Source organism: Macaca thibetana, chromosome 3 (assembly GCF_024542745.1).
Source record: "Macaca thibetana thibetana isolate TM-01 chromosome 3, ASM2454274v1, whole genome shotgun sequence".
NCBI lineage: Eukaryota > Metazoa > Chordata > Mammalia > Primates > Cercopithecidae > Macaca > Macaca thibetana.
The window spans coordinates 86,999,432-87,018,914 of record NC_065580.1 but is presented as its reverse complement, the minus strand read 5'-3'; the positions used below and the strand labels follow the sequence as shown (position 1 = coordinate 87,018,914).

Genomic DNA, 19,483 nt, shown 5'->3' with positions numbered 1-19,483 from the left:
CATCTAGGTTATTCTGAGAGAATGTCATTTCTTGTTTTTCAAGAGCTGTATGTGATGCCCCAAATTTGATTTTTTTTTTTTTTATAACTTCTATTTTAGATTCAAAGGGTGTGTGTGTTTATTTATTACCTGGATATATTGTGTGATGCTGAAATTTAGGGTATGGCTGATCCCATCACCCATGTAATGAGTGTAGTACTGAATAGTTTTTCACCTTTGCCCCCTCCCTCCTCCCTCGAATAACCCCCAGTGTCTATTGTTGACATCTTTTTTTTTTTTTTTCGTACTTTAAGTTCTAGGGTACATGTGCCCAACGTGCAGGTTTGTTACATATGTATACATGTGCCATGTTGGTGTGCTGCACCCATCAACTCGTCAGCACCCATCAACTCGTCATTTACATCAGGTATAACTCCCAATGCCATCCCTCCCTGCTTCCCACTCCCCACCATAGGCCCTGGTGTGTGATGTTGACATCTTTATGTCCATGAGTACCCATTGTACCCTTGTGAGAACTTGTGGTATTTGGTTTTCTGTTCCTCTGTTAATTTGCTTAGAATAATGACCCCCAGCTGCAATCATGTTGCTGCAAAGAACTTGATTTTGTTCTTTTTATGGCTACATAGTATTCCATAGTGTATACATACCATATTGTCTTTATCCAATCCACCATTGATGGGCACCTAGGTTGATTCCCTGTGTTTGCTATTGTGAATAGCACTGTGATGACCATGGTGCATGCATCTTTTTGGTAGAAGTATTTGTTCTCTTTTGGATATATACCCACTAATGAGATTGCTGGGTTGAATGGTAGTTCTGTTTTCAGTTCTTTGAGAAATCTCCAAACTTCTTTCCACAGTGGCTGAACTAATTGACTTTCCCAGTAACACTGTATACATGTTCCCCTTTTCTCTGCATCCTTGCCAGCATCTGTTTTTTTGACTTTTTCTTAATAGTCATCCTGACTGGTGTGAGATGGTATCTCATTGTGGTTTTGATTTGCATTTCTGACTAGTGATGTGGAACATTGTTTTATTTGTTGGATACTTGTATGTTGTCTTCTGAGAAGTGTTTGTTCGTGTCATTTGTGCATTTTTAATGTGTGTATTTGTTTTTTGCTGGTTCAATTGTTTAAAGTTCCTTATAGATTCTGGATATTAGTTTTTGCACTCTCAAGCAAAGGCCTGTTGACTCTGATAGTTTCTTTTGCTATGCAGAAGCTCTTTTGTTTTTTTGGAGATAGGGTCTCACTGTGCTACCCAGGCTGGAGTGCAGTGGCAGGATTTCAGCTCACTGCAGCCTCAACCTCCTGGGCTCAAGCAGTCCTCCCACTTCAGGCCCTCAAGTAACTGGGACTACAGTCATGTGCCACCATGCCCAGATAATTTTTTTTGTATGTTTTGTAGTAATGAGGTTTCGCCATGTTGGCCAGGCTGGTCAGGCTGGTCTTGTGCTCCTGAGCTCAGGTGACCCACCTGCTTCGGCCTCCCAGAGTGCTGGGATTACAAGTGTGAGTCACCGCACCTGGCTGCTGTGCAGAAGCTGTTTAGTTTAATTTGCTTTCAGTTGTCAATTTTTGTTTTTGTTGCAGTTGCTTTTGAGTACTTAGAAATTCTTTCCCAAGGCTGATCCCCAGAATGGTGTTTCCAAGGTTTTCTTCTAGGATTCTTATAGTTTGAGGTCTTCCATTTAAATCTTTAATCTATCTCGAGTTAATTTTTGTGTATGGTGAGAGGTGTAGGGGTCCAGTTTTATTCCTCTGGATATGGTTAGCCAGCTATCCTACCAACATTTATGGAATAGGGAGGCCTTTTCCCCAAAATTACCTATTTTGTCAACTTTATTTCTGAGTTCTCTGTTCTGTTCCATTGGGCTGTGTCTATTGTGAACCAGTACTGTGCTGTTTGGGTTACTGTAGCCTTATAGTATAGTTTGAAATTGATGCCCTGAATTTGACTTCAAAATTCTTTTTATTTGTCCCTCATAAGTAAGGATTTTCTTTGCCCAAACTTTTGCTATCTCACTAATAGAGGGTTGAGAAATTGTGAGTACTTTTTTAATATCTCACCTAAGAAATTCAAACTGCCGTCGAAAATAAGTTATGGGTTGATTTGTCTTTTGGAATTTTGAACAAAATCTAATTGGGGACTACAAAAGAAAAGGGAGAAACTTCTGAACTTTGGCCCCAAATTCCTAAATTGGGATAGGGAATTGTGAAGAAGCATGACCAGTCTTGCCTCTAGTTAAAGACTGCCACTTACACATACATTTGTTTCCACTACTTCCTTGACCCACCTAAAGGAGCTAAAAATGTATACCTACAGAAGCGAGAAAGAATGAGAGGTAGTGCAGCAGATAAGAAGTACTAATAAACTCAGCACGGTGGTAACCTAATCAGATTTAATGAACCCAGGAAAGCTAAAACATAAGCCTTCAGGTAGAACTTCAGTTCAGGTAGAACTTCTCAGGAAGTAAGATGATTAAAGTTATACGACCTTGAAAAAGTATAGGCATCAGAGGCACAGGGTATCTCTGAAGGTGGAGTAGAACACTGAAAAGGGGACACCTGATTGAATCCTTGAAAAGGAAGAGTAAAACTCCCAGATCTTTAACAGATACTGAGGCTTATTCTCTGGCTGAGAATTAGCACAGCTAATGACGTGAGTTAGGTGCTCTATGGCAGTGGGGGAATTAAGAGAGACTACATTTTGATACAATGAGATCCTTAGTGCCTAAGGTAGATAAGGAAGTTTTCAACATTTCAGATATGCCATATATTAAAGTAGTTATTCTTCTAAAATCAAGGAGTTGGAGGAGTCATTGAAAGAAATCCATTTTGTGAATTGACTGGAACTTCAGATTGCTTGTCCATTTTCTTTTTGACAAAATCAGAAAAGTTTTTTTAGTTTAGTCAAGTTCTACTTTGTGCCATTGAAACTGCTTAGAAAACTACTTATCAGATTAAATGAGATTAAAAAGTACCTCTGAACCCACCAGTATCTGAGGCCTGTTGGCTAAAGGCTCTGAGAAAATGGAGATTTACAACTAAGTATTTAATATATCAAGATTATGTTGTTTGTGGATATATTTGTATATTATGATTAACCATCATGTACATGTATAGACATACGTATTAGTATATATGAATGTGTGTATAGGTTAATATACTCCAATCTTAAAGAATGGTAGTCCAGAATTGTGCATATGGATATTACTAGGAAGGATCACATAACAACTCATTTCTACTTTATGCTGGGAACTAGACCCTTTCAGAAGTTGATTAAAAATGTTTCTAGGATTTCAAAAGTTGTTTTGGCTTTTTAACTGAACTGAAATATAATTATTGAACCTCAGGTTATAAACTAAAGGGAATCTTAGTTTTCACCTTTTACTAACAAGAAACTGAGATTAGGGGTACAAATCCCTTAGATAACTATTGCTTTGTGACCTGAGTTTCTATCAGGATATATTGCTCCAAGAAATCAGATGACAGTGGTGGTGTTGGCAGGGGCATAAACCCTCTGACAATTAAACCATAACATTCACTCACAATTTATAAATTCATGTATCTAGATTTTGCTGTTTTAGAAAATGTATTCCCTGGATCTGTTGTAGGAGGCAAAAATTCCTGCCAGTAATCTAATTTCTGGTTTAAATATACAAGGAAAGCGTCATGGGGTGTGTGTGTGTGTGTGTGTGTGTGTGTGTGTGTGTGTGTGTGTGTGTGTTGGGGTTGGGGGTGGTCAACCTGAAATAGCTGAAAAATAGACTAAGATGACAACTACAACGAAAGGGAGTAAGAAAGGCAAACTTCGGCCATGCTTATTCAGACTTGGTGATGAGTTGGGTAGGGGGTGGGAATTCCTGACAGTGGATTTGAACAAGGTCTGGCAGGGCTTTCCTCATAGTTCATGAGGTTTTCGAACTCTTAGATAGAGGACAATGCTTAAGGTAACTTTTTCGTTTAGATGGTTTCATGCTTTCAAAGTTTGTTATGACTTGGCCTCCCCTATAAATCTATAGGAAAATGTGCTGTTGCACTGATTAGAAAGTATTCTAGACCTTATGATAGTCGTGTGTATCATTGTGTGTTAAGCTATCGGCACTGATTCATGTTTCAGAATCTTTTCAGTTTGGCTAGAGTGAATTAGTCTCCTTGAGTCAGACAACTCCAGGTAAATTTTGGGGAGAAAAATGTTTTGTAGATCTGTATGTGTTTATATTATGGAAACTAAATCTTCAGGTTGAGATTGGGTTTGTAAATCAATGAAAGTCTATGTTTCATTATTGTTTAAGATTCCATAGTGTGTGTTTCAGTATATTAGCTTAGTTTTTCAAAAAAACTTTTCTTCATTTATTCAATTTGTTTTCTTGTGTACTTTTGCATATTCTGTCCTAGATTTTGGAAAACCACAGCAAATTCTGTTGAACAAGATATACAAGTAAAGATATAAATGTTAGTCCAGATGAACAATGTTGATCACTTGAATTAGGCTGAGATAACAGGAATGGAGTAGAGAAGACAGAAATATTTAGGTGCTAGTGTTGATAGCTCTTAGTGATTAACTGTATTAGAGGTTCAGAATGAGAAAGGAATGCTTTTAGTTGCGTGGTTAGATGAATTTGACTTAAAATTTTGTCTCAAGGCTTCCTTAATAAAACGGTCAAGTCTGAGTCATGGGACTTGTGTTTTGTATAGATCAGATGATTAGAGGTCAGTTTCACATTTCCAAAAGACCCCATGGAACACCTTAAAAATAAGTGATAAGACTAAGGCAGGTAGGCTGAGGCCTGACAACTGGCAGCCTTCATGGGCCATAGTAGGAAGGCTTGACATTGCAAAGGTAATCCAAGAGCCAGCCCCATCATGCCAATTCAATATTTTGCTGCTAAAACGTCACGTCAGGGTCGGTATGGAGACATAGAGATCTATGAATTATGTCCACAGTACAATCCAGAGGCCAAGTTTCCATGAAGGCTGCCATGGAAATGAGCAGCAGCTGCCACTGTCCCCTTGCAGCCAAACTCTGCAGACTGGATGAGAGGGCTTTCAGAGGTGTTAACAGGGACTGATCTTTCCCATCTGTTTCATAAAGCATTTGTTAAAATGTTCTGTTCCCAACTGATCTGTTAAAAACTGTCTGGGCCGAGTATTCCTGTAAGCAATATTTGTTATTCCAAGAGAAAATAACTTTTGAGTTATTATGTTTCTTCCTCAATGTCTGTAGGTGTAATAAAGCTTAAGGCTAGGTTCCTATTTGCCTATGGAATGTGCTAGAAAGGAAATATTCAGGAGAACTTGACAGAATTAGGCTGCTGAGGGTTTGGTGTGGACTTGTCCTCAGTTAAGAGGTAAACTAGATCTCTTTATTCAGCAAATATTTGATCGGTAGGCACTGTGTGAGGTACTTAAGGTCTTTTTCAGTCCCATGATTTTACATTATTAAATTTTAATACTGTAAAAGACTTTTAATTCTATAACTAGAAAAGAATGTGAATAAATCCTTAGAAATACAAACAGTACTTAAAAAGACTTGCAAGTACCAGGTGTATGCTTGGTTGCTGACCAAAATAGCTTTATAAGCCTGCTATCTCTGAAGAGTGTTCTAAAACAGTGTTTTCCAAACTTTTTTTGTGACCTGTTACAAGAATTACATTTTTGCCTCATGGCTCAGTGACAAACACATATTTACTTATACACTCACACACATTTGAAAGAAAATTCTTGAAAACAACCTATCTCTGTGCTATGCATTTTAATTTTTCTGTTCTATTTCCATTTCATTTACCCAACAATGTTGGTCTAAAACTTACTATAAACTGATTTTATGACACTCTAATGGGACCCGAAATCGGCAGTTTGAGAAATATTGGTTTAAAATGCCATTTTCTGTTTGGAGTCTCATACAATTGTTTGAAATAGTGTAAGGCCATAAGAGTCTGTTTGTAATTATTTACATCTACTTTGGCTGTTTTCTCTCTGATGGAACAGAGAATTTGAGTTTTAAGGCAATCTAGTAAAATTGGGAGTTAATTCATTGAATAGATATTTGAGTGATTACTTTATGTCAAGTATTATCCTATCTTCCTCTTAATTCTTCATCATATTTTAACATTTTAAGTCAATGTAAATTTTCTTTAAAAAGCAGCAACCTGATTTCTTTAAAAGTTTAACCATTTTTTTCTGGTAGAATATACTATGAAAAGTAACAGGCGAATAGAGGACAAGTTGTAATCTTTCCTTTAAAAATACTACTGATTTAGTTGAATACGTACTTATAACTCCTATATTAAAAAGGGAACATGTCACACTAATAAACAGCTGAAGTATGTATGAAATGCTTTTAGTAGCTTTCTGTAAATCTAAGAGCAGTTTTTATGCCTAATTATTCAAGCATTCTCCTATTTATTTAACAGATACTTACTGACACGTGGTTGAGAAGTTAGGAATTCTGTCAGTCTTTGTTCATTACTGATTCACCAGTATCTAGTATAGTGCCTGGCAAATGTTTGATACTTAATTGATGTTTGTTGAATGACTAAATGAACACAAGAAAGAATGCCTACTTCTGCTTGAGTTACAAGAAATTTTAAGAAACTTGAACGCTTTTGATTATAAAAGCAGGAATGTTATGTGTTTCAACCTTAATATAAATGAAGTGCTGTAGACACAATGATCCAAAATGATTTTTTCTCTCCTGGATTTTCCACCTTCCTCTCAGAGACAGTGTTGATGCATTATTTACAGAGGCTAAAGTTATAGGCTCCAAAGTCAGACTGGAGGTCACAGCTTGGTCCCTTAGTCTCTGAGCTGTGTGATTATGGGCAGGTTACTGCCTGTGTCCTCATGTGTAAAGCTGAGATGATGATAATGTGCTTTATAGAGCTGATATGGATATTGAGATATTGCAGGCGAAATAGTCTACATATTGATTGCCTGGTACCTAGCAAACATTCCATATGTTTTAGGTGTTATTTCTACTATGTTACTGAAAGTTGAGTATGTGGTAAGTTCTGGGACATAGTTTTTGCTTTCTATGAGTTGGCAGCCTAGTGAGGAAGATAAAGTTATAAACAGAGTGCAGTATAGTCCTTAAGACTCTATGTGTATAAGCAGTCTGCAAACTGAGAAGCGGGGATGTTGTATGCAGAATGGCAGTCAGGGAAAGCTTCCTGGAGGGAGCCATCCCTGAACTGAGAACTGATGAGTAAGTAGGACTCGGGCAGGGCCGGCAGGGAGGTGGGGCAGTTAGGGAAGAGAGAGGGATGGGGACAGTGTTGAGAGGCCAGGTAAGCAGTGCATGCAAATACCTGAGTGTGAGAGATTGCCTTCCCTTCAGGGAGCACTGGGTGTGACAGTAAGAGGGCAGGGAAGAGACCAAGTGATGTGCATGAAGTAGGCTGAGGTCAGGTCTTGAAGAGTCTTGCCCAAGAGCCAGCAGGGGATGACCTCAGATTTGTGCTTGAGAAAGATCATCTAGAAGTGGTGAGAATGGATTGTATTGGGATAAGAAGCGTAAGAGGGAACAACTAAGGGGCTAGTGCAGTAAATTATGGTAGAGATGACCGTCTGGGTCACAGCTGTGGCAGTGGAGCCAGAACCTTGGGAAATCTCACGTTGAAGAGGGATTGAAGAACTGTCGCTCACCACTTGCTAGTAACTTTAATTTGAAACTGTGAGTGCAGTGTAAGTTCTGCAATTGCTAAATTTGCAATGAAAGGCCTAGGAAATGGACTACAAAACAAAGAACAACCCATGTTTAGTCTTATTCCAGAATCACTTCCATTGCCTGTATAGATTACTACAGATTGTTCTTTGGAGTTCTGAATTGAATTATTTTTGATTGTGATTAAAATCCTCCCAAGGTGTGTGAAACATGAAAGTAATCTCAGCTCTCGAGGGGCCTTAGGACCTAGAAATAGGAGCAGAGAGTCAAATACCTAGAAACAAAACAATCAACAAAATCACAGTGCATAGGGAATGCTGTTTTCATTCTTAGATTTATTTATATATTTGTAGCTAGTCGGGGTAATGAGAGCCTCCTTTGTTTTCATAATCCTTGAGACTATGCTGTGTTGTAAGATGTTATACTGCCCCCGGTAGATGAGACAGACTAGAGTCATTTTCAACAAATAATGTACTGAGCACCCACTAGGAGCTAGGTGTAAGGCAATGGACAAAGCAGACATTGTCTCTATGATGGAGCCTAATTCTAGAAGAGGAAATAAAATGAAATGATGTATTATTTTGAAAAATGGTAAAAATTTCTTACTGCTTCATTTTTTTTTTAGAATAAGATGGTAGTATAGAAAAAAGTAATGCCTTTGTATATTCTGATCTTTTTGTCTCTTGTATGAGAGATTGTGTAGAGGTATTGTAAAGATTACAAGCGTTAAAATATAAAAAATGTTTAAGACATAGTGCTTAATTTATATTGCCTATTATTATGTGATACTTGTCTTATTTTGCTACTTTTTCTTCCTGACTCATGTAGATGGTTACCTCTAGAATAGACTATCTCTAAAACGCCATATACCAGCTCCACCTGGTACCTAAGTGACCATCATTGCATCGCCCAGATTACAGCAGCCACCTCCTAACTGGTCTCTCTGCATCCTTTCTCTCTTTGCTGAATCCTTTCTCCTCCCTGCAGTCAGAGTAAACTTTATGCTCTTGTGATTCCTATTGCTGCTATAAAAATTACCACAAACTGAACGGCTTAAAACCACATTCTCTTAAAATTTTGGAGGTCAGAAGTCTCAATTTAGTTTCACTGTGCTGTGTCAAGGTGTTGGCAAAACTGCATTCCTTCTGGAAGATTTGGGGTAGTATCCATTTCCTTGCCTTTCTCTAAATTCTAGAGGCTGGCCATGGATGGGGCTCACTCCTATAATCCCAGCACTTTGGGAGGTTGAGGTGGGTGGATCACCTGAGGTCAGGAGTTAGAGACCAACCTGGCCAGTATGGTGAAACCTCATCTCGACTGAAAATACAAAACTTAGCCAGGTGTGGTGGCAGGTGCCTGTAATCCCAGTTACTTGGGAGGCTGAGGCAGGAGAATTCGTTGAACCTGGGAGTCAGAGGTTGCAGTGAGCCAAGATTGTGCCACTGCACTCCAGCCTGGGTGACAGAGACTCTGTTTCAAAAAACAAAATTCTAGAAGCCACTCATGCTCTTTGGGTTGGGGCCCTGCAATAGTCTAACATCTGTTTCTGTCATCACATCTTCTCCAGTGACTCTCCTGTGACCTCCTTTCCTTTATAAGGACTCTTGTGATTACATTAGATCCACCTAGATAATTCAGGACCATCTCCCTGTTTCAAAATCCTTTATCACCTCTGCTAAGTCCTGTTTGCCATTTAAGGTAACGTAGTCACAGGTTTCATGAGTAAGGAAGTGCACATCTTTCTGGGTTCATTATTCTGTTTACCAAAAACTGCTATTAGAATGTGATGAGTGAGTATTGGTTTTTGGCCTGAGTGTACTCACCTGCTTAAAGCTTTTCTATGGCTGCCTATCCTCTTTTTAGGATTAAAGTTTTTAAAACCCCTAGGATTCTGCCCACCTCCTGCCTGGGTCTCCAGGCTCTGCATGGGGCCTTCTCCTTGTTCGGGGAACTCCAGCTCCGCTTCCTCTCAGCCCATGAGGACCTTGCCGTGGCCTTTACTTGGACCAGTCCTCTCTCCCTCTCTCCTAGCCCCTTTGCCTGCTTACCTGCCACCCATCCCTTGTGTCTCAATGCAAACTCCCTTTCCTTGTAGAACGCCCCCAAAGCCTCCTCCAGACTGTTTAGCTGCTCAGCCTACTTGTTGTCCTGAATGTGGACTTCTTCATTGTGATGATCATGGCTTGCAATTGTTGATTGGTGTTCTTGTTTTGTGTCTGTAAGTTCTGAGGGTTTATTTCTATTGTATCCTTGATAAGTTTTTTTTTTTTTTTTTTTTTTTTTTTTAAGACAGAGTCCTGCTCTGTTGCCCAGGCTAGAGTACAGTGGCACAATCTTGGCTCATTTCAACTTCCACCTCCTGGGTTCAAGTGATTCCCCTGTCTCAGCCTCTCGAGTAGCTGGGATCACAGTTGTGTGCCACCACACCCAGGTAATTTTTTGTTTTTTTGGTAGAGACGGGTTTCACCATGTTGGCCAGGCTGGTCTCAAACTCCTGATCTCAAGTGATCCACCTGCCTCAGCCTCCCAAAGTGCTGGGATTACAGGCATGAGCCACCGTGCCCAGCTGATGCTGATAATGTATTGGTGCTCAATAAAATTTATTAAAGAAATGGGCTTCAAATGAAAAGGCAGTGTCACCTCTAAAGTAGCTCTTGGTTTTGTTCAAGGTAGTCTTGTTTTAGCTACAGGCAGAATGGGGTTTTGGGTTGTGGAAAGGGTCTGTTCAATAACAAGAGGTAGGAGACGTTACTGAGTGAAGCAGCCAATGTTCACTTTCATTTCTCAGTAAAGGTCATCTTTCTGCAGTAATATTCAGGCCCTTCCATGTCTTTAAAAAGATTCTAAAGACTTAACTGTTTTAGCATGAAAGGTATAGGATCTCATAGGCTAAGAATTAAAAATTAATTCTTTATTCAGAATTGATATCATGGGTCAGAGATAGTTGTCTTGGTCTGGGCTTTTGGGCTGTGGTATGTTGAGTCTACAGTGACACTTGCCTCCATTTGCACTGGTGTTCCAGACAAGTCTACCAGACTCGAATGCAGCAGCAACTCAGTAATGTGGACTACTTGCAGTCTAGTATGTCAGTAGGTCCTTCTTTAAGAAAATGTTTTACAGGCTGGGCCCAGTGACTCACACCTGTAATCCCAACACTTTGGGAGGCCAAGGTGGGTGGGTCACCTGAGGTCAGGAGTTCAAGGCTAGCCTGGGCAACATTGTGAAACCCTGTCTCTACTAAAAAAAAAATACAAACATTAGCTGGGCATGGTGGCAGGTGCCTGTAATCCCAGTTACTTGGGAGGTGGGGCACGAGCATCGTTTGAACCCAGGAGGCGGAGGTTGCAGTGAACTGAGATGGTGCCGCTGTACTCCAGCATGGGGCACAGAGTGAGACTCTGTCTTGAGCATGTTTTAGAAGAGAAACATGGCTTTATGTTTTACATATGACTCAATAGAACAGTCATATTTTATGAATTGTAAGCTTTTCCATTTTACTTAAACCTTATTGCTACAATATTAATTATGATGGTCCCATTTAAGGTACATATTTAGCAAGGCTTGTGTTAGCTAAGTTTTCCAGCTTTGTTGGTATTCAAGTGGTTGGCTGCCATCTCGGTGGAATTCTTGAAAGAGACAGTCAACTTTTGGATCTCAAAAGTGCTTTGAATTGTTTCATTGAAGGGAAAAGTATTTGGAAAAATTTAAAAGCATATTCCTACTATAGGCTATTTTTCATACAATCTGATATTCTAATTATTCAAATTAAAAAAATGACATCTGATAGTACTATATACTATATACATATACTGTGTCATATAGGATATTCTACATAATATGAAACACTGTCTAGAGCTATAGTGTTAAACACTCACTGATTCTTTTTCATCAGCCTCTTTACTGGACCTAATAAAAATACATAAAACTGATTTATTCACTTGCAGCTTTTAATCTCCCTATGTAAATATACCAATATTAGTGATTCAATTTTCTGTTACTTTAGTTGTCTAAGAATTAACTTATGAATTATACACATACTTTCCTTTTAGAGTATGTTGGATAAAGGACATTGTTGTGGCAGTAACTGGAGAGAACATGGAAGTCATGAAAAGTATTATTCAGAAGTATCAGCATAAACGCATCTCACTGGTCGAAGCTGGAGTGACCCGCCACAGGTCAATTTTCAGTGGACTGAAAGCACTGGCAGAAGATCAGCTCAACTCTAAACTCTCTAAGCCAGAAGTAGTGATTATCCATGATGCAGTGAGACCATTTGTTGAGGAAGATGTCCTCCTTAAAGTTGTCACAGCTGCTAAGGAACACGGGGTAAGTCTTTTTACTTGAGACTAGATAGAAGGGACAAACACTGTAGTGTGGTTCATTTGCTGAATTTTGATTCAATTCTGTTTAAATGTCAAATTATTTAAAATGTGCATGATGACCTAAAGATGTTATGGTGATTGGTTGTAGGAACTTTATAGATTGAGACTGTTCTGGAACATATCTTTTGCTATAGTTATCTACCATAATGTGATATGAAGTATTTGGAGAAGAATGTATTAAAGTTATTACAGTTATAGATATGAATGAAACTTTAATGAAAATTAAAAGACAGTTATATTAAAAATACCTGAGAAATCTCTCAGAAGTATAGGATATGTATAATGTGGTCCATTGTACTCAATTTTGTGTTAAAGTTTCAGAAGTGGTTTGTTTTCTAGTATATACTATATAAGATTTTCATAGCCCTTAGAGTAAATCATCTTGAGATGACAATTGTTTCCATTTGTTTCACCAAAATAAACACAGGATAGCAAAAGACCTATTGTAACCTTTGGAGCATGTTTATTTTTTCCCTTCTATTACCAAGTAAAATTACGTAAATATGATAATAGATACTAAACTTGTTTGCAGTCTGAATTGGAGACTTAGTGAAATTTATTGCCAAACCATGGTATTGTATAATAGAAATAGGCTATGAAGTTGGACAGACCTAGGCCCAAATCTGTCTTTTTATTTACTAGTGATATCGTGTTTTTAACTTTCTGAGTCCATTTTCCCGACCTGTGAAAATATAGAAACTAATACTTGTAAGATTATTTTAGGATTTGAAATTATGTTAACTATTAGAATACTAAGTGCTTTAAAGGGTATTAATACTAAGTGCTTAAAGGGTATTATTTTAAGATGAATTATAACATCTATGTAATAGTTTCCTTTAAGATTATAGACCAACAGGAGGCAAGCCTTCCTAGTCATCTGGGTGCCCAGAAGTTTTTTTTTTTTTTTTTTTTCTCCTCTTTAAAACCTATTTAGGAAACACAGTCTGTAACTTCAATAACACATGTGTATTTGAATTGCCATAGGAAATTTTCCCTAACTTCATCTCTTCCTTCTGCAACATGAATTTCACCTTAAATTTAAAACTGTATAAGAATTTCATAGACCAAATGAAATATTTTGATTTGCCTTTAAACAAAAGGATAAATGGTATTTAAGGTAGTGAAACTTGTGTTCCAGGAACCATTAATGACCACAAAACTTTCCCCTGGCTCTTGTGCCTTCCCCCTTGACTCCTTCCTCTTCTCCAGACAGCTCAATTATGGTAGAGGCAAGGTAATCAGTTGCAAGGGTGGTGAGAAGGCATAAAGAAGCAAAGCATTTTCAACTTAAGAATTTGAGTAAATTTTGCGCATTTGGAAAAGTTCTTAGGGATGACAATACAATTTGGTAGACCAACATTCATTCCAATGCATATTATACAATTTTTTTTTTTTTTGCCTGGGTTACCTTCTGGAAAATTCACTTAAACTCACTATAATAATTGCACACATTTGTGATTTTTTTGTTGTTGTTGTTGAGTAATAAGCAGAAAGTTTTTCTGAGATATTGTCCATAAAGTGATTCTTCTGGTAGTATGTCTTAAAAGACAAAAGAAGCCTTTTATCTTGTTCCAATTAATATTCTAAGGATATCATTGTCTTACATGTGATTTAATAGAACATATTAAAATACATAGAAGTTACTTTTTGAAGATTTGAGGGAGTATCTATTAGATTGTTTCTTGGAATATAATTTGTAAGGTTTACTCACATAATGCATCTTAAATGAAACAAATTATATTTCAATGAAATCTGTAATTTTCTGGTTAGATTAAGAAGCTGGTTCAGAACAAAACGTTACAACTTGTTTAAGTAAACCTCATATACGGTTTCTTTTAGAAATATTGCCTTGTTTTTGTTGGTGTTAAAACATAAAGGGTAAAATCATGAGTTTTATATACATCCATGTTTAATAATTTTTTCAAGTTTATTAATGAGAGAACCAGACAGATGTTACAACTGGTTTGAAGTTGAATCTGGAAAAACACTTATGCAAAGTAAAAAGGTATGTTGAAGTGAATTAAAATAGAAAACTGACTTTTTCATGGGAGAGTCAATTGAAACTCCAGTAGACATAATTTATTTGCATGTTTATAGGTAAGAATTGTTTTGCATTGCTATTGGTTATCTACAACTTTGAAAGTTGTAAAAGAGCCCAAGGCTAGATTCAGCTAATCTGGAAGAGTGTGCTATTAGTCATGTGGTTGTCCATTGCAGACATCCTGTAACCTCTTTGGTTTATTTTAAATTTTCTTAAAACAATTAGGATAGTGTCCCAGTATTCTCAGTTAACTACAGGCACTATGTCCTGCCAGTTCTCTCACACTGTACTGACTTACAATCATAACAACATAAACACAGTCACACAGTGTTCAGACTGTTTTCCACGCCTCCTTTTAACTCATTGCCTTTTGTTATCTTAGTTTTCTACAGACTCCTTAACTGATGATTTTTCTTCACAGGTATTAATTTTCAGGTTCTACCTAAAGGTCCCTTTCAGACACATTTTCTGAACAAGCTACACTGTGATTATCTTTAGGGAGGGGTGGGTTATGTATGCTAACAATAACTCTGTTTTAACTTATGTTCTATTTTGCTTAAAGAAACTTAAACTGGTAAAGAGACTGCCTCAAGAGACTCAGATGTCCGCGATTAAGACTGGCAATTAAGGTTGTAGAGCTCAAAAGTGTCACAAGGACCCAGTTTTACTTTTTGCCTATATTACATTGTCAGGCCCTACCGGGAGGCAAGATGGCTTCCATAGGTCGGGACCAAATTCCATCAGGATTATATCTGTCTTACATTAATGATGATAGTTTTTCTGGGTATAAAATTCTAAGTCTACAATTCTTTCCCCCACCCTCACTATTTTGAAATTAGGTTATGTCACTGACTCCTGGCTTTTATGCTGCTTTTGGGAAGTCTAACCAACCTAATTGTATTCCTTTGAAAGTAATTTGCCTTTTCTCTCTGAATGCTTTTGAGATAATTTATTTTTCCTATGTGTTTAGTCTCTCTGATGTGTCTATATAGACTTTTTCCCTTGCTTTGGATCTATTGTCCTTTATGAAAGTTAATTCATATTTTTACTCTAGAAAAATCTGAATAATTATCTAATTGGCATATAGATTCTGTCTCATTTCTGGTCCTGACAACTCTTTTCCCCTCACCTTATGTATACTGTATGTATGATACACTCTTATCCAGTCTTCATGTGTCCTAAGTTCTCTTTCATATTGCTGTTTTTGTATGCTGCATTCTAGGTAACTTGTTTCCAATTTCTCATTTTTTTTAGCTCTGTCTAATATCCTGTTTAAGGACTTTTAAAACCAACATTTTGAAATTATTTGGAGTCCCATTTTTGTAACTTATAATGTATGATTAATCTCCTTTCTGTTTTTTATCTTCTTTTGCCTTTTAAGCTCTGAACATAATACTTTATACACTATAGCCAATAGTACTTCTTGGTAGCTTAATTCACTAACTCTTCATTTCTGTTTACTTTTGTTCATAATTTGTTTCCTCCTTTGTTTTATAATTTGGATTGTAAGCCCATGTTTGGCAAGAGTTTATCATCAGGAGTTCTGTGAACATGGGATAAGGGTGTGTTTCTGAGGCATGGATTTTTATTCCTTCTGCCAGGGATCCCAAGGGCTTTACTAACTTGGAACAACTTTACATTAATTCTTGGCTTGAAGTTTTATAGATTCTGTGGTAATGTTAAATGAAACTCTAAACTCACATGAAGCCAAGTTTTATTGTTATAACTTCTCAGGGAAAACTGTCCCTGCCCTTTGAGATCCCAAGCAAAGATAATTTTGCTTGCTGTTTTCCTTCACTTGTCTCTCCTCCCTTGCCCCAACTACCTAAATGAGGGACTTTCCCTTTTATGGGTCTTAGTGTGGAAATTACAGTTATAACCAAGTAGCACACCCTCAAGGTCTTAGTCCTCATTCTTCTCATCTGTTAAAACTAAAGCCTCTTTTTAACTGAAAGCATCTTTGCCATCTTATTTCTCTGATTTCTAGCTATCAGGTTGTTTTACTCTTAGGTGATTGGTTGAGTCCAGACATACTCTTAAAAGGCTGTTTGTAAAATTCTCTCCTATACTATTTATTTTTTTTAGTGAAAGAGGTGTTTCAAGATACCTGGTCTATCATATTACCAAAATTAGAGGTCCATAATCTTTTCTAAATCAGAATGACTTGTATATTTCTGCATAATTAAGTCAGATAAAGAGGTGGCAATGAAGACTTTGTTATAAGGGAAATGTTGGAAAGGGTAAAATAAATTGGAATGTGGGGAAATCAAAGGTAAGTGAGAATAATTTTAAGAAGGACCAACAGGTTAAATATTACATTGACTCTAAGAACACTAACGATAGGATAACTCAAATGAGACCATATCAGCAAAGGAACCTCCTAAGTATTGCTCCTGGTGGGAGAAGGCATTTTCTAAGTTACTTGTACATCCTTCTTACCTCAGCTTTGTACTCCAGCACCTCTAGTCATTTTATGCTCTTGTTGGTGATCGACTTCTTACACATTTCTCACCTTCCATACCCCTAATCTATGTTATAAATCGTAGCAGTCTGGCTACTTTTTCCTCTGACCATTCTTTCCAAAGTCACCTGTGACTACCTCATTCCCATGTTAAATGTGCATTTCAGTCTGTTGAATAATAAAGAATTTGCCCTTTATTCCAGGTTCCTGGGAGGAAGACTCTAAATCTTTGGGATTCTTGAAGTAACAGGAGAGTCTGTTGTTTATGAGTTCCTTGGATTATACCTGAGCTTATGCTAATGAGAAGACATGATTTAGGAAGTGGGCTGGTCACTAGAAAGATGAAATAATGTGATTAGAGGCTTTGAACCAGTTCAGCCTCTGGGGACAGGAAGGGAGTTGAAGATTGAGTTCAACCAGGTGGCCAGTGATTGAATTAGTCATGCCTCTAGCATGAAACCTCAAACTCTGGACCCTGGTCCAGGAGAGTACCTGGTTATTGAACACAGGGCTGTGCTGGAAGGGTGGTGTACAGGGAGACAAGGCATAAAAGGTTTAGGATTCCCACAGACCTCACCCTGTGTGTCTTCATTTGGCAGTTGTATCCTTTGTAATTAAAACTGCAATTACAAATATATAACTTTTATAAATGTCACATATGTGTCAGGCATGGGTCAGAAATGTGTTGAGCATGTGTCCACGTCTTCCATCACACATATTGGACATGTGCTATGTCACATGTGTTGGTCACGTGTCACAAATGTGTAATGTGTCACGAGTTGGTTTTCTCACATGTCAGTCACGTGTCAATCATGACGTGATCGTGTGATCCTGTCGGTCACATGCCAATCATGTCAATCACGTGTCACAAACATCAGTCATGTGTCAATCGTGTCGACATGTCAGTCACGTCAATCACGTCAGTCATGTGTTGGGTGTCATACATGTTGGTCATGTGTCAGGCATTGGTCACGTGTCATACATGTTGATCACATGACGATCACGAGTTGATCACGTGTCAGTAACCAGTTTGTCACATGCCAATCCTGTCCATCGGGTCAGTCACGTGACACAAACATGTTGGTCACATGCCAATTGTCAATTATGTGTCAGTCACATGTTGGTTAAGTGTCAATCATGCTCCATGTCATGTCAATTCACATGTCACACAGGTGTTCATGTGACAGTCATGTGTTGATTGTGTGAATCTCATGTCACGTGTTGGAGATGTATCATGTTCTAATCATGTCAGTGACATGTCACAAATATGTCAGTCACATCAATCATGTGCAATCATGTGGCAATCATGGGTCACGTGTCAGCCATGCTCCAGTCAAGTGTCACACACGTGTTGATCACGTGATCATGTGTGCCATCTATTGGACACATGCAATCACGTCAATTACATCAGTCACATGTTGGACACATGCCAATAACATCAATCACGTGTCATGTATTCATTGCTTTCCAATTGTGTCATTTGTGAGTCAATCATGTGTCAAACACATCAGTCATGTGTTGATTGTCAATCACGTCAGCCATGTCACTCACATTACGTGTTGGCCACAACACTCCCATTATACACATGTTGATCACATAGTGATCATGTGTCAACCATGTGTCAATCATGTCAGTCACATGTTTGTCACATGTCAATCAGGTGTCATGCATCACATGTTGATCACATGATGATCACGTATCAGTCGTACAATCGTGTCAATTGCTTGTCAGTCACTTGTGACAAGCATGTCAGTTATATGTCATGTGTCAAGTGTCATGTTGGTCACATGTCAATTTCCGGTAATGCATTGGCCATGTATCATGATCACGTGTTGGGATCCATCTCGTGTTGGGCGTGTGCTAATCTTGTAAGTCATTTCTTACATGTCACAAATGTGTTGGTCACATGCCAATCATTTCAGTCATGTCAGTTGTGTCACAAATATCAATCATGTGTCACTCTCATGTCATGTCAGTCACATGTCAAGTATCAATGCTCTGGTCACGTGGTCATGTCACATGTTGATCACATGTCTATTATGTTGATCTCATGTCAGTAGCATGTTGACCACATGCCAGTCCTGTCAATTGCATCAGTCTTGTGTCACATGTCAATCGTGTGAATCACATGTGATGTCATGTGTCAATCAGACATCAGTTACATGTTACATATCACAATCACATGATCACGTCAGTCACATTTTGGTCATGTGCCAATAGTGAATTGCCTGTCACCTGTAGCAAACGTGTTGGTCCCATGTCAATCGTGTCAATCACGTGTCAGTCATGTGTTGGTCACATGTCAGTCATGTCCTTGTCATGGGTCAGTCACGTGTCACATGTGCTGCTCACTTGATCACGTGTCAGTTATGACTCAATCACGTATCAGTCATGTGTTGGACGCATTTCAATAGTATAAATTGTGACAGTCATGTCAAATATGTTGGTCACATGTCAGTCTTGTCAGGTCAATCATGTGTCAGTCTTGTCAGTCACGTGTCACACATGTTGGTCACATGTCAGTCATTGGTTAAGCATCGGTCACGTTTCACCCATGTGTTGATCACATGCCACTGGTGTCAATCGTGTCACTTCACCAAACTGTTGGTCATGTTTCAGTCATGTTTTAATCACATGTCAGTTGTGTTGGTGACATGTCAATCATGCTATTGCATCATGTTGGTCACGTCTGTGTCAATCACGTGATTGGGTGATCATATGTCGATCACGTGTGAGTCATGTTGGACACGTGCCAATCACGTGTGATGGTCACGTGCCAATCGTGTCAGTCGCGTGTCAATCATATGTCAATGAAGCACTGGTCTTGCCTCATACACGTGTCAAACACGATCATGTGTTGATTGTGCCAATCATGTGAATCACCTGTCACATGTTGGTCGTGTCAACAATGTGTCAGTCATGTGTCATACTT

The 19,483-nt window shown here is 38.3% G+C and overlaps 1 protein-coding gene across 4 annotated transcripts in view; it reads left to right on the top strand.

Moving 5' to 3' along the window:
* Positions 1-19,483, top strand: part of CRPPA (CDP-L-ribitol pyrophosphorylase A) — a 328,621-nt gene that overhangs the window by 3,652 nt on the left and 305,486 nt on the right. For all 4 annotated transcript variants that reach the window (XM_050785380.1, XM_050785382.1, XM_050785381.1 and 1 more), the window contains exon 2: positions 11,717-11,993. In XM_050785380.1, coding sequence (XP_050641337.1) covers positions 11,717-11,993 — 277 coding nt within the window. The remainder of the gene's footprint in view (positions 1-11,716; positions 11,994-19,483) is intronic.